Source organism: Rana temporaria, chromosome 2, assembly GCF_905171775.1.
Source record: "Rana temporaria chromosome 2, aRanTem1.1, whole genome shotgun sequence".
NCBI lineage: Eukaryota > Metazoa > Chordata > Amphibia > Anura > Ranidae > Rana > Rana temporaria.
In genome coordinates, this window is record NC_053490.1 from 52,599,618 (window position 1) to 52,613,988 (window position 14,371).

General features: G+C 41.2%; 1 protein-coding gene across 1 annotated transcript in view; it reads left to right on the plus strand.

The window, feature by feature from the left end:
- The window catches only part of CNTN5 (contactin 5), a 2,004,044-nt gene that overhangs the window by 1,359,992 nt on the left and 629,681 nt on the right, over positions 1 to 14,371 (plus strand). The window contains exon 6 of the mRNA XM_040340187.1: positions 12,602 to 12,829. Within this exon, the coding sequence (XP_040196121.1) occupies positions 12,602 to 12,829 (228 nt within the window). The remainder of the gene's footprint in view (positions 1 to 12,601; positions 12,830 to 14,371) is intronic.

A 14,371-nucleotide genomic window follows, 5' to 3' on the forward strand; every position in this document is an offset into this window, starting at 1 on the left:
AAAATAATTACATGTTGTTTGGCAGGTTGAAATGATTTGTGAGTTTGTATTTCAACTGTGTATTAAGCTGCTTGTCTGCAGTTCAGCTTTAAAGTGTAAATTGTTGTAATAACTCAAGATGTGTGAATTAAAGAATGTGTGCTCACCACAAACCCACTATAGCTTGTAGAACCGGAAAGAGAATTTATTTTATACTCAGTAGTGCATTATTATTCCTTCTTTTCTTCTTCTTACTTTGTCTTTTTTCTTCCTTCTTCTTCCTTCTTTCTTTTCTTCTTTTTTTCTTCTTCTTTTCTTTCTTTCTTTTTCTCTTTCTTTCTTTCTTTCTTTCTTTCTTTCTTTCTTTCTCTCTTTCTTCCTTCTTTCGTCTTTCTTCTTCCTTTCTTCCTTCCTTTCTTTCTTTCTTCCTTCTTCTTCCTTCTTCCTTCCTTCCTTCCTTCTTTCTTCTTCATATTCATAATAAATATTTTCAGCTATTATTTAGAATATTTAAAGCGAAACTTCTCACGTAACACGACTGACAAGATAGAAAAGAAGAATTCCATTCCATTAAAGGATAGAATTACAAACCAGCTTTGGTTGGAATGTTTAGCTTTAATACATACATTTCCTACACAGTACTTTTTTGTGCCACTAGATGTCTACAAATCATTCAAATCACTTCCTGTGAGGCCAGGTTATCCTAGATCCACCACAACTTGTGACTGCACAGTCATACCTCCCAACTGTCCCTGATTTCGAGGGACTGTCCCTGATTTGGAGCAATGTCCCTCTGTCCCTCATTCTCCTCAGTTGTCCCTCATTTTGGTCTGATCCATATAGATGTATATAAAATGTACTTTTTATCTATCAAAAAGTGTTTCCCAGCACTAAACTTTCATCTGATTTCTAAATTGCTGCATTTGTAAATTCCAAAAGCCAATATAAAGAAATAGTAGTGGTAAAAAAAGCACCTGTGAGTTTAACCAATCTTATTTTTTTGTACAATTCTCCTTCCAGGGGGCGTGGCAAGGGGTGTGTCCTATGCCTGCATACTTTTGCTGATAGGTGTCCCTCATTCCCATCTCAGAAAGTTGGGAGGTATGCACAGTGAAAGGAGGCTTGGCACAGTGATGAGCTTATCTGTATGTCACTCTTTCCTTTTGTCAGCATGTTTGCATATCTGTTGAATATACAGTAAAATCTTGGTTTGGGAGTAACTTGGTTTGAGAGCATTTTGGAAGACAAGTGTAGCACTACCCCCGGAGGAGCTGCTGGATTGTTTTGGGCAGCATGTTACCTCTATTTCCTCGCCGTCTAGGGTATCAGATGAGAGTTGAGAAAATAGCTCAATGTCCACACTTTAGACTTCTTTTTCTTTGCTTTATTTGCTGAACTTGGTAAAAGAAAAAATAAGTAGTTGAAAAGGTGGAAGGGTAATAGGTTAAGGTGTACAACTTCTGTCCGGAAACACTTCTGCTTCCAGCAACACAGCTTTCGTCGTCAGAGTGGGTATTGCGCAAACAGATAGGCCTCTCTCACTAGCCTAGCAGCCGGGGTGGCACACGGAAATTTGGTAAAGTCTCTGCCACAGACCTTCCCAAAGATGGAGGTATATTCGGTCCAAAATCCTCTCAACACAGGATTCCGCACCCGGATCTCTCCCGATTAACTTCTTGTGAACTTAGAACTGACAGGCGACCATCATTCAGCCTCTCAGTAATGGTGCGTCCTTCGATGAAATTCAAGGCCTCTCCTGAGATACCAGCCTTGTGCTCGGTGCTCTCCAAGACAGGTTTTTCATCGAGTGGCTTCCTCCCTCCTGGACGGACAGGACAGGACCACTCTGTGAACTTAGACCCAGTCTGACTACCGGGCCTAATTAGTAGATCACAACTCCGGACTAACGTGGTCCCGGAGCCAGGAACACTTGAACACGCACCCCCGGACAGGAGGGCCACACACCGGGGGTGGTGGGACGACAGACCCATGATCAAAGACCCCGGCCCAATGGTATCTGTCCCTTAAGTACTCCTCCCGAGCATGCACAACGGGACGATCAACTCCCACTGATTGACTGCCGAAGGGGAACACCCAAAACACCTTGACCTGACTGCTGCCACCCTCGGCCTGGGGTGGTAATGGCACCCCAGACAACAATAGTGGTCACTCATAGTACAGCCATAGCTGGAACAGAGGCCCAAATTTGGAAAAAATCATACGGTCTGAGTCAACTAACTCTCAGACTACCCTCTAAATTTAAAGCAGTGCTGGCCCTTAAAAGTAGTAGGCCGCTACACAAGCAAAATGTTTTAATAAATTTTGCCTTGATATACAAGCGATGTCTTGATATAAGAGTACTGTCATGTCACAACTGAGTATAAAAAAGAAGAGAGGAGCCTCTAAGTGTAGCAATATGGTTACATTTAATGAAGGTACAACGTTTAGCAACTTATTGCTACACTTAGAGGTGCTTCTCTTCTCTTTTATACCCTCTAAAAAAATGCTTCCAAATGTAATTACAAGCATGTTTCTGGAAAGAATTATGCTTGCAAACCAAGCTTTTACTGTACATTTAATCTGTGAGCCCACTGGGGATTTTTTTCCCGTTCACTTCCTGTCCCGGTGGCGTACATCGAAGAAATGATAGGTGCTGTTCTCAGGACAGCATATACAACAATAAAAACATTGTCAGATCTTACAACCTTTCCCCAATCCACTAAGAGAGAGTTTTTAGTTTTATCTGTGCCCCTGTTGAAGGGATTTCCCATCACGAAAGGGACACAGCAATAAAAACCTAATAAGGGTCCTAACCCTTCCCAACTCCTATCAATACTAATTCAAACATTTTGTCTGAATTTGAGCTTCAAAGCATCACTATCACTTTGCCCATTTAGGACAAAGGGACAGTGTCTACATCTCCACCCCCAGGCATGTACCAGCCACCCCCCTTGCTGTCTCAGTGCTATAGCACAGTGGTCATCAACCCTGCCCTACAGGGCCCACTAACAGGCCAGGTTTTATGTATTACCTTGGGGAGATGCAGTCTAGAATACTGCAATCACTGAGCAGCAAATGATATCACCTGTGATGTATTTCAGTTATCTTGCAAACCTGGCCTGTTAGTGGGCCCTGTAGGGCAAGGTTGATGACCACTGCGCATGCCCACTGTTTAGTCTTAAGTGCTAACTTAAAGCTCAGACAGGGGGATGATGTGATGGTACCCACACGTTACAGTGCTGGTGATTGGCCTGGCTCTGTAGCATATGGAAGGTCATGTGCTTCCCCATACCTGGAAGAGTAGCTCTGTTAGCAAAGGCTCTAGCAGTTTAGGAAGGTGGTAAGGGAGTGCTGGGTAAGTATACTTGGACCTGGGAGTGAGGGTAAACTAACATCATAGGTTTTTCCTTTTTGCCCTCTACTGGCAGTGGTGGGCAGTCCATTTTCCAGCAAATAGTGTTGCTCATGTAACAAGTCCAGATTTAAAGCGCTGTGCAGTACTATGAGCCCAGACTGCTTTGCCATGCTTCCAAGGGGCGGGTCCATGACAGCCTTGACTCACAGGATGTGGGTTGAATGGCACTGGCTTTTATTCAACCTGGAAGGCTGAAGCCATCTAGTGGTGGAATGGTAGTATTGCTGAAAAAAAGCCATACATAACATACCATTTTATTTTCTACAGACTGTATAATGTATTTTTTTTTTTTATTATATACATATTGTGTATAAACATTGGTATTCTCTGTAAATAATATATACCTAGAGAAGCTCCTATATCCTAAAGAAAACAGTTTTCTAATCCTTACTGCTGGTATGCAAGAAGGCCACTAGGTACACCTGGAAATCAGTATTTCATTTTATTTTCACAGGCTTCTCACACTGCTTGTTGATCAGGTTGTTCAAAAAAAGATGAAGCATTAAATTATGGAAAAAATGTGTTTTTAATACAAAAAATAAAGAACACCTTGAGGCCAAATCCATTTTACTTTCTTTTTGCTTTGATCTGAACTAGTGTTTTATGTATAGAGTGGCAAACTTTCTGCAAATACTTTTTATACATTTACATGAGAAGGATGATCTTTAAGGTTTCACATAATAGATGTGTCTTCATGCCTACTGGCCCTACTGGATGTTATTGCATTATAGGCAGTACTGCATATTAAGAAAGCTCGGGCCGGTCAAAATGGCTTTCGTTACAGTGTGAGAAAGTCTTTTTTTTTTTGTTCAGATCAAAAGAAAGATCATTAAAGAGGATACAAATAAATGACTTTTTCTTGCTTCTATGCTACTTTCTCTCTCCTGTATTTAAATAAATATACATATAGATATCAGAACAGTGGTTGTGGTAGTAGAGACAAAACACAGACATGGGAGTTGTAATGGTCCTGGAGAGGAACTGTGTGAAAAAGAAAAAAAAATTAACCACGGGCCCCACAGCTTAATTAATATATCTGGTGTAGCCCTATTATGATAGGCCTGACGTTCTATTAATATTGTCTCATTTACTTGGAAACGCCACTTCTCGAATATTGGTACACTGGGGGACATCCATTTTCTAGCTATTAGCTTACAGGCTATGAATAGAAATCTACCGATTGCGGTTAACACTTCCCTTGAATATAGCCCTTCTTTCAGATACCCTAGTAAACAGATTTTTGAATCTAATTCTATCTGAGTATTATAAGCCCCATTAATTGTGGACAGCACCTCTCACCAGTATCTACTCAGTTTGGGGCATTTCCACAGCATATGGATCAAGTCTGCCTGAGATTGCCCACACCGAGGACACGCTGACGTTTCCCTCCGTCTACACTTATGTAATTTTACCGGTGTCCTATATGTTCTATATATGATAAACAATTGTGATAGGCATTGTGTAGATGATAGCGATACCAACGGGGCACTCTTCAGGATACTTTGCCATTCCTCTTCCAATATAACACCCATATCCATCTCCCATCCCTTTCTACCTGGGTTATCCATAATGTCTTGATAATTCACCAAAAGTTGCTTATATAATAACGAGATTAAACCTCCCCCCCCCCACTCATAGAGATACCAATGGTCTTATATTTGGGCCACTTCCTTTAAACTGAGAGTAAACGGCATGTCGTAGTTACAAGTATTTTATAAAAATTATTATGCAGCAGTTTATAAACCTCCTGTATCTCCTGAAAGGACTATATAATATTTTGGCAAAAATAACTGCGAAATATATTGTATTCCTTTAGAGCGCCAATATTCGCACCCTTCTAATTTACGTATTTCCTCATAGTGCCTATTTCCCCATATCAATGAGAACTCTGACACCCCCTTATATTGCATTATTCGTCTCATTTCCTGCCACACTTTATTTATGAGTATCATTGTTGTGCTAGTTCCAATGTGGGCAAATGATCCTGATTCCAACTGGGCCGTAAGATTATAGTGCGATTGTTGGTTCTTCATAGGGAAATTGCATATTTCCTATCAAGATATATTTCCTTATTAAGGTTGGCCTCACAAATATCTAATAAAGCTTCTTGGTTATTCTAGTAAGGCTGGGTTCACACTGCCACACTGAGCGGTTTACAGCAAGGGTCTGGTGAGTCCCTGTTCACCGTTTCGGGTCCCACTTCGGTCAGAATTTTTGGCTAAATTAGGATCTGAAATTCGCACAGAGCCGCTCCATACATGTGTGAACCGGCTCCATAGAGAGCTGATCACAATCTTCTGACATGCGAATGGGAAACCCACATCCAATTTGCAATACTGTGAACCCAGCCTAACTTTTAGCTGACATGTCATTGGAATGTGATTGTAAGCTGACTCTATGGACAAGCCAGCCCTCTCTCCTTCAGGAATTTGCCATTTTCCTTAGAAGGTCATTTTGCTTTGAAGGTTGGCTTGACCATTTCCTAAATACAAGACCTATTTGCCCCAGCCAAAACATATAAGGGCTTTGTCTCACATCAGTGATACCTCATGGAGGTACAGGTCTGTGGTCACCTGTGCCATTATACGGGACCCATGTCAGAAACAGCACCTTTAGTTAAGTATTCTTGTAAAATTTTCCTTATCTGTGATTACATTTAATAAATGTTATACCGTACTTTTAAGTACTGTATTTATCTGTGTATAACACGCACAGACGTATAACACGCACCCTAACTTTAAGAGGGAAGTTTGAGGAAAAAGACTTTACACAGCACCCTGCGTATAACACGCAGGCACAGTTTATCCTCTATTTTTAGGGTAAAAAGGTGAGTGATATACGCCAATAAATACAGTATTTGTATGATCTCTCTTTGCACATATCAAACACAACCCCAAAAATGTGCCAACCCAATTCTGCAGGGAAATCACTGCAGGGCTGTCACCCTGTGGGCAAGGTAGTCTTAGATGGATATATGGGGTTTGAATTGCCAAGGACAACAAGACTGTGCATAAGACCAGTGTAGTTGCTCCAGAGATTAGTAAATGAGGTAATGCTTTACTTTGCAAAGAATACCCAATCATGTGCAAGGAAAAAAAAAACAGCATTTTTGCTTGCAAATGATTGGATGACAGAAGTCAGCAGGGCTTCTGCTCATTTACTGAGCTCTGGAGCAACTGCACTTGCAGAGTACACAGTCTATTTGCCGTTAGTAAATCAACCCCTGTGTCTCTGCAAAGCAGGGGCACCGATCCATGCCATCTCCTAGTACAGTACAAGCACCTCCCCCGAAGTAGGAAAACACCAGCTAGGCACACAGTTAACTCTTTGATCGCTCCTGATGTTAACTCCTTGCCAGCCAGTGTTGTTAGTACAGTGTCAGTGCATATTTTTTAGCACTGATCACTGTATTGGTGTCACTGGTCCCCAAAAAGTATCAAAAGTGTCAGTTAGGTGTCCGATTTGTCTGCCACAATATCACAGTCCTGCTATAAGTCACTGATTGCTGCCATTAGTAATAAAAAAACAACATAAATAATAATAATAAAAACAAATGTCCCATAGTTTGTAGACACTATGGGGTTGATTTACTAAAGGCAAATAGACTGTGCACTTTGCAAAGTGCAATTGCACACTGCACGTGCAGTCGTTTCGAAGCTAAGTAAATGAGGTAATGTTTAATTTTGCAAAAAATACCCAATCACGTGCAAGGAAAATGTAAAAAAACAGCCTTTTTGCTTGCATATGATTGGATGATGGAATTCAGCAGAGCTTTTCCTTATTTACTAAGCTATGGAGCAACTGCTCTCACATAGTGCAACTGCACTTTGCAAAGTGCACATTCTATTTTCCTTTAGTAAGTCAACCCAACAGAATCCATGCACCCTGTACTGACTTGTTTACATAGGCAGATCACAGTTTTCCCTCTTTACAGAAGGATCGGCAGGTACTGGCAGACATCGAGTCCATGGTACCCGCCGATCAGCTCCCGCTGTGTATAATCACAGTGGGAGCGGGCCGCCGGCAGCGCGCGTGCACGCCATAGACCCAGAAGTGTCAGATCACATACAAGGTACGTGATCTGGTGCAGCGCTGCGACTTTGCCCCTTTATATGTAAGTTATACAGTCAGCAAGTGGTTAATACCTCTCCCATGTCCCAAAGCTTTCAGAGCATGTCTACACTCTTTTTAAATACCTCCTGCAACCAAAGTTTTGTATTAATAATTATAACTGTGTAATGTTAGGCATGAGAGGCATGAGTTATTGAACGTTTTGGAACCACAATCTTGGATCTTACAAAGTGACAGGATGAAATACCTTGGCGACTCTTCTGCTCATGGAGACAGAAGGTCTGATAATACATTTGAAGTAGGCTTTGGCTAACCATCCAATGCTGTGAGTGCATCCTCCTCAAGCATATTCCCTTTGATTAGCATAGGGGTGTTAAATGACCACCTGCATGGTATGATTGTGGCCCTAGTGATGTTTTATTTTAACCTATGATGAGCTAGGTTGGGAACGTCTGAGAATTACAGGACTTGAACAAGATGCATACAGAGAATGTAAAATGATAAATATCCTTTAAAATGAGGCAAACCCTCCAACAGGTTATGTCAAGTACAATATATTATTGCAGAATCAATACATTTTAAAAGATCACATTCACCAGTTGTGTACAGATATATTTGAAACGTAAATTCCAAAAATTAAAGGTCTACATTTTTGAATGCCATCTAAAATGCTCTTACACAAAACAACTTGAAATTTACATTTTAAGGCACATTGTTTCCAGACATTCTGCAAAGCTGGAATTAGTCCTTCCGCTGCTGAGATTCTACAGCATGCCTCTCCATTGTTCTACATCATTGGTGAACGACTATGTACAGGGTAATGAGGAGTGAAGCCACACACTGCACTGTATCAGCAGTTGGAAGCCTCATGCACTTGTCAGAATAAAGCTGACGTACTGGTGCACTGAGCAGAACTGTAAAGGTGCTAGACTGCCATATTCCTCATTACATTGCAGTTTTGCAAAGTTATCTGAAAAGGTCACAAAACCGTTTCATGGTGAGACAATCCTGCAGAGATTCTTCCTTAATGAGTGCAAATGCTAGAGTCTTCTGTTTAAAGTGAACCTCTATCACTCCTGCTATGGGAGCAGTCAGTCTGAGAGCGGTGTCAATGCTTGAAGCTTGCAAGCAGTTAAATACAGAGCTTAATATGTATGCAACAGAAGAAGGGAAAAGGGAGCAAGAGGCGCCAAGCTGCCAATGGTGTAGCTAAATGTATTCAACAATGTAAGTAAAAATAAAATAAAATTGCACGCACAATAGTCGCTTAAAATTAGCGTATACCAAGCTCTATGTGGAGCCACCAGTGCAGAGTCCACTTCCGACAGAGACCGCTGATATGACAGGAGCGCTGTGGAAGACAGGGATTCGGGAAAACTGCCAGAGAACCGCCATGGGAGACTCGAGAAAGGAACTGTCAATGGAGCTATCAGATGCCACAGACTGTGTAGCTAATCAGTAGGGATGAGCCGAACACACCCTGGTTCGGTTCACAGCAGAACATGCGAACAGGCAAAAAATGTGTTCGAACACGCAAACACCGTTATAGTCTATGGGACACGAACATGAAAATTCAAAGTGATAATTTTAAAGGTTAATATGCAAGTTATTGTCATAAAAAGCCCCAGGGAACATGTATCAATGCAAAAAAAGTTTTAAAAAGGGCAGTTTTTTCGAGAGCAGTGATTTTATTAATGCTTGAAGTGAAACAATAAAAGTGAAATATTCCTTTAAATTTTGTACCTGGGGGTGTCTATAGTATGCCTGTAAAGTAGTGCATGTTTCCTGTGCTTAGAAAAGTACCTGCACAAAATGTAATTTCTAAAGGAAAAAAAGTCATTTAAAACTACTCGCGGCTATAATGAATTGTCCGGTCCCGGCAATACAGATAAAAGTCATTGAAAAAAAACAGCTCGGGTTCCCCCCTTAGTCCATTACCAGGTCCCGAACCAAAAAAAAAAATGTGTGGGGGTCCCCCCCAAATTCCATATCAGGTCCTTCAGGTCTGGTATGGATATTAAGGGGAACCTGAGCCATTTAAAAAAAATGGCATGGGGTTCCCCCCAAAAATCCATACCAGACCGTTCAGTTCTGGTATGAATTTTAAGAGGAACCCCGCACCAAAATAAAAAAAATGGCAGTGGGGTTTCCCCCAAAAATCCATACCAGACCCTTATCCGAGCACGCAACCTGGCAGGCCGCAGGAAAAGAGGGGGACGAGAGAGTGGCCCCCCTCCTGAACCGTACCAGGTGACATGCCGTCAACATGGGGAGGATGTCCTCATGGTGATGGGGATAAGGGTCTCATCCCCAGCTTTAGAAATGTCATTTTGTGCAGGGACTTTTCTAAGCACGGGAAACATGCGCTACCTTACAGGCATACTATAGACACCACTCAGATACGAAATTTAAAGGAATATTTAACTTTTATTGTTTAACTTACAGCATTATTAAAATCACTGATCCTGAAAAAAAAACAGTTTTTAAAACTTGTTTTTGCATTGATACATGTCCCCTGGAGCAGGACCCAGGTCCCCAAACACTTGTTATGACAATCTTGCATATTAACCTTTAAAATGAGCACTTTTGATTTCTCCCATAGGCTTTTAAAGGGTGTTCTGCGGCTTTTCGAATTTGCCACAAACACCCTTTAAAAGTTTATGGGAGAAATCAAAAGTGCAAATTTTAAATGTTAATATGCACACAGCGCTCCTGTTATCTCGGCAGTCTTTGTCGGGAGTGGACTCTGAACTGGTGGCTCCACATAGAACCTGTTTAAGCGACTTTTGTGAGTGCAATTTTATTGCATTTTTACATACATTGTGTACATTCTTGGGGGAAAAAAGACAGTATTTAAAGTGTATGTAAGTCATATTAGTATAGTGACAACGCTCACTGCCCTGCTTGCGATGCATATGTTCTCCTGTGATAGGACTACAGACTGAAGTGACCCTGCCCTGCCAATCTACTGTATGTACACAAGTCAACCATTACTAGTAGGTAGAATCATGGGCTGTAATATTATATTTGCAGAACTGGCATTTGTTTTTACCTGCTTAGAATTAGAGTAACAGATGGATATCAGGTGACCACTGTAGTAACATGTCAATGTATAATTTCTCAAGGATATCCTTCCAAGGGGCTTGATATTTGAATTTCTGCTTTAAAGGTTTCAAGTCCAATTAAAACTTTTTCTGTACTTTAGAATGGCAGTGTTGTTCAGACCTCTACATATAACTTATGAATTTTCTCATTTTGTGAGGATCACAGGGCGGTAATTAAACCAATTAACTAATCTAGTGTATACAGCAATACCTTGTTTCTTTTAATTTTTCTACATGCATGTGCTTGTTAAAGCCATGCAGGTCATATAAACAACATTTGTATTTATTAGAGAATGTGTTTTTCTGAAATTACCCTAAGGTTTTGTTATGTTAGGGTTTACTAAAGTTACTGTACTGTTAGTATACATTAACATAGTTCAGGATTGTGTGTGTCTGTGCGTGTTTTTTGTTTTATTTTAATTTATGTTTGAAAAATTGCTAAATACTATAATATTCTGGCTATAGTGCATCATGATCTAAACTCAGAAACATAAATGTAATATATTGCAGCTTACCAGTCCTTAGATGCAGTGGCTGCATTAGGGCTTTTTCTTCCTGTCCTAAGGTGACAACACTCCCTGTTGAAGTAGTGTTGTCACGTAAGCTGCTCTCCTGATTTGAATTACATACACTTCATCTTCTCATTATTGCCATTACAAAAGGAAGGAGGGGTTGTATAGCGCACAGGTGATAGTTTATAAAGCAGATAACATTGTGTAGTACTCTCCTAGCCAGGCTGCTAGATAAATTAAATGTTTAGGCTTCTGCTGTATCTACCTGAGCCAGAATTGCTTGGTTTGGTCTGTTCGAGACTCCTCGGGATGGAAGTTTGATTACCTCCCCCTGACTCTAGGAGAAGTTTCTGGAGATTAGGGCAGGAGGATTCAAATACTTGACCTGAATATTTAGTAGGGCCTATCCAATCCCTGGGAAGGGGGGGGTGTGCCAAGATGGTGGATGGGTTAATGTTAAATAGGCTAGAGATCATGGCAAACCATTTCTTTTGAGAGTGGGGATGGAAAAGTGAGCTTCAATGGGCTGCTTAACCCAGACGCTATCTTGAATGGCATGCTTTATCTCTACTGGGGCTGCATCTAAGGACTAACTAAGAGCCAGGATCCTGATGATACATGTTGCTGTAGTCTCAGCTGTGCATTCAAAGACTGTCCCAGTTATTAGCTACTTGTGCTACCTACTCCTGCATGGTCTATAGACTAGTCAAGTCATTAACTCTTTGTGCTACCCATCCCTGCAGCTGTGCACCCACAGACCGTATGAGTTAATTTGTCCTTCCACTACTGCTACTGATCAAGAAGTGTCTTTATCAAGCTGTATTAAGCATTTTGGAGTATCAATCACCCCGTAACCCTTCCCTTTTGCAGTTTATTCAGCAATAAATTCATTGAGCTGGAGTGAGTGGAGTGTGGCCGTGTACCTGGCTACTTTTGCACTAGTCTTAGAAAAGAACCAGCAAGTCACAGCGGCTCCTACGGGAGTAGCACTACAATTGCTTGAGATTTCAATTTAGTACAAGGGCAACTGCATTTCTATCAGGATCAATGGGTAATTTGTCTGTCTTCGCAGAAACTATCCTTAGCTTGAAAAATAGAAAGCTAATGCTGCCACCACAACTAAGGACTGGCAAGTAGCAAAATATACATTTTATTCATGCTTTTGGATACACTTTACTTGGCCTATCTACTCACAATTGATGTTTTTCTTTTTGGGGTACTAAACACTGAGTCATATTGTTCACCACATCCTTATATCTTTTGGGAACTCTGGCAGTGAGATTTCAGCAATTGAAAGTAGAACGCCACCCTTCTTCCTCTATTATAGGGGGATCTGACTCTCACAGCACAGAGAATCAATGTATCATAAGGAGTGAGAAATGGCAGGTGTGTCAGATTGGCAGCTCCTGTAACTGGCTTGGAGATCTTGCAATAATGAAGCAAATGGGAAATACAAAGTGTATGTTTGTAATATGTAAATAAACTTTGGTTTAATGTCTTTTTTGCACTTTGTCTTCCAGAACTTGTACAAGCTGTTCCAGGGCAGCAAACATCTTATGCTGCAATACTAAGAAGGAAATCAGAGAGTTACTCATCGCCACTGTTTAACTCCAGGAGCCGACCGAGGTACAGTAGTTCTGCATTGGAGTCCATTGGTCAACCCCTGCAGCCGGGGTGGGAAAGACTCAAACAGTACAGCTTACCCACAAACCTCTATCAAATGTTAGATGGTTTCAGGCAAGATGATGGTAAGTTACTCCAACTGTAAAGATTGTTTTTAACTATTTCTGCACTTTCTGCATTCCGGCTGCCCTTGGTACCACTTTAAGGTTGTGGACAGGCTATGGAAATTTAAGCATTTATATTTTTCTTAACAAGCAGTAACTGAGTTTAAAAAAAACCTCACTAACCACTATAGCTTCAGGAACTGTGAAGCAATCCATTCTGAAAAGTCACAGCAGAAGCACTGAAGTAAGTTTAAGCTCTCTTAGCAGCTCAGCTCCTCTGCTCTCCCTCTCAGCAGTTACTCAACTGCATAGCTCCCAATTGTCCCTGATTTCAAAGAACTTTCCCTGATGTGGACCAAAGTCCCTCTGTCCCTCTTTCCTCCTCATTTGTCTCTCATTTTGGTCTGATCTATATAGTTTTTAATAAAATGCACTATTTATCTTTCAAAAAGTGCTTCCCAGTGCTAAATCTTTCATCCAATGTCTATATTGTTGCATCTGTACATTTCAAAAGCCAATATAAAGTACCAGAAGTATAACATTGTATAAATATTTTTTAAGGGGGCGTGGCAAGGTGTGTGTCCTATGCCTACATACTTTTGATAATAGGTGTGGCTTGTTCTCATCTTAGAGAGTTTGGAAGTATGCAACATATCAGATCACCCTGCTCACCCTTTCCTGCAGTGACTTTTACAAGCATTGGCTTGTAGTTTGTCAATCAGGCCACACCTAGCCCTGCCCACTGCTTTCTGGACTGACAGCACTGCCTGGATTGCTGAAACCCTCCCACTGTGAGCTGCAGTACATGGGGGTGTGAGTATGTGGAACACAAGTAAACAAAGAATTGTAAAATAAGGTAAAATACGTTTATTTTTTTAATTTTTCATTCATTTTATGAAGCTTGTGCATCCCAAAGTATCAAGATTTGGGGCCTCTTAGACTGTCACATGGGAGCCTTTAGATGTACTGATTTGTGAATATTTGAGTGTCTGTTTCCTGGGTTCAATTTGAGAATTATTCCAGGGAGCACATTATGCGCCCTTGTAAAAGGTAGCTGTGTCCAAATATGGGTGAAGTTTATGGAGTATGATTAAAATGAACCTGGTACATGAAAAAAAAAAATGATAATTCTAGCATAGTCCCCTAAACTCATATACCCAGGGAGTAGCCAACACTTTTGTACTATAGCCTCAGCCCCAAGTCTTAGTTCTAGAGTTTCACCAGCCCATAATGCAATGCAGACATCACTATTTGTGAGTTCAGAACCATCAATGGTTCACTCTAAGTGCCCTTTTACACTGAACCACTGAGCTTCGGTGGTAAAATGCCGCTATTTTTACCGCCGGCGCTATGGGCGGATTTGAGCCGCATTTCGGCTGCTAGCGGGGCGCATTTAACCCCCGCTAGCAGCCGAGAAAGGGTTAAAACTGCCCGCAATGTGCTGCTGAAGTAGCGCATTGCGGGCGGTATGGCTGCGCTGTCCCATTGATTTCAATGGGCAGCAGGGGTGGAGGAGCAGTATACACACCGCTCCTTCACCGCTTCAAAGATGCGGCTAGCAGG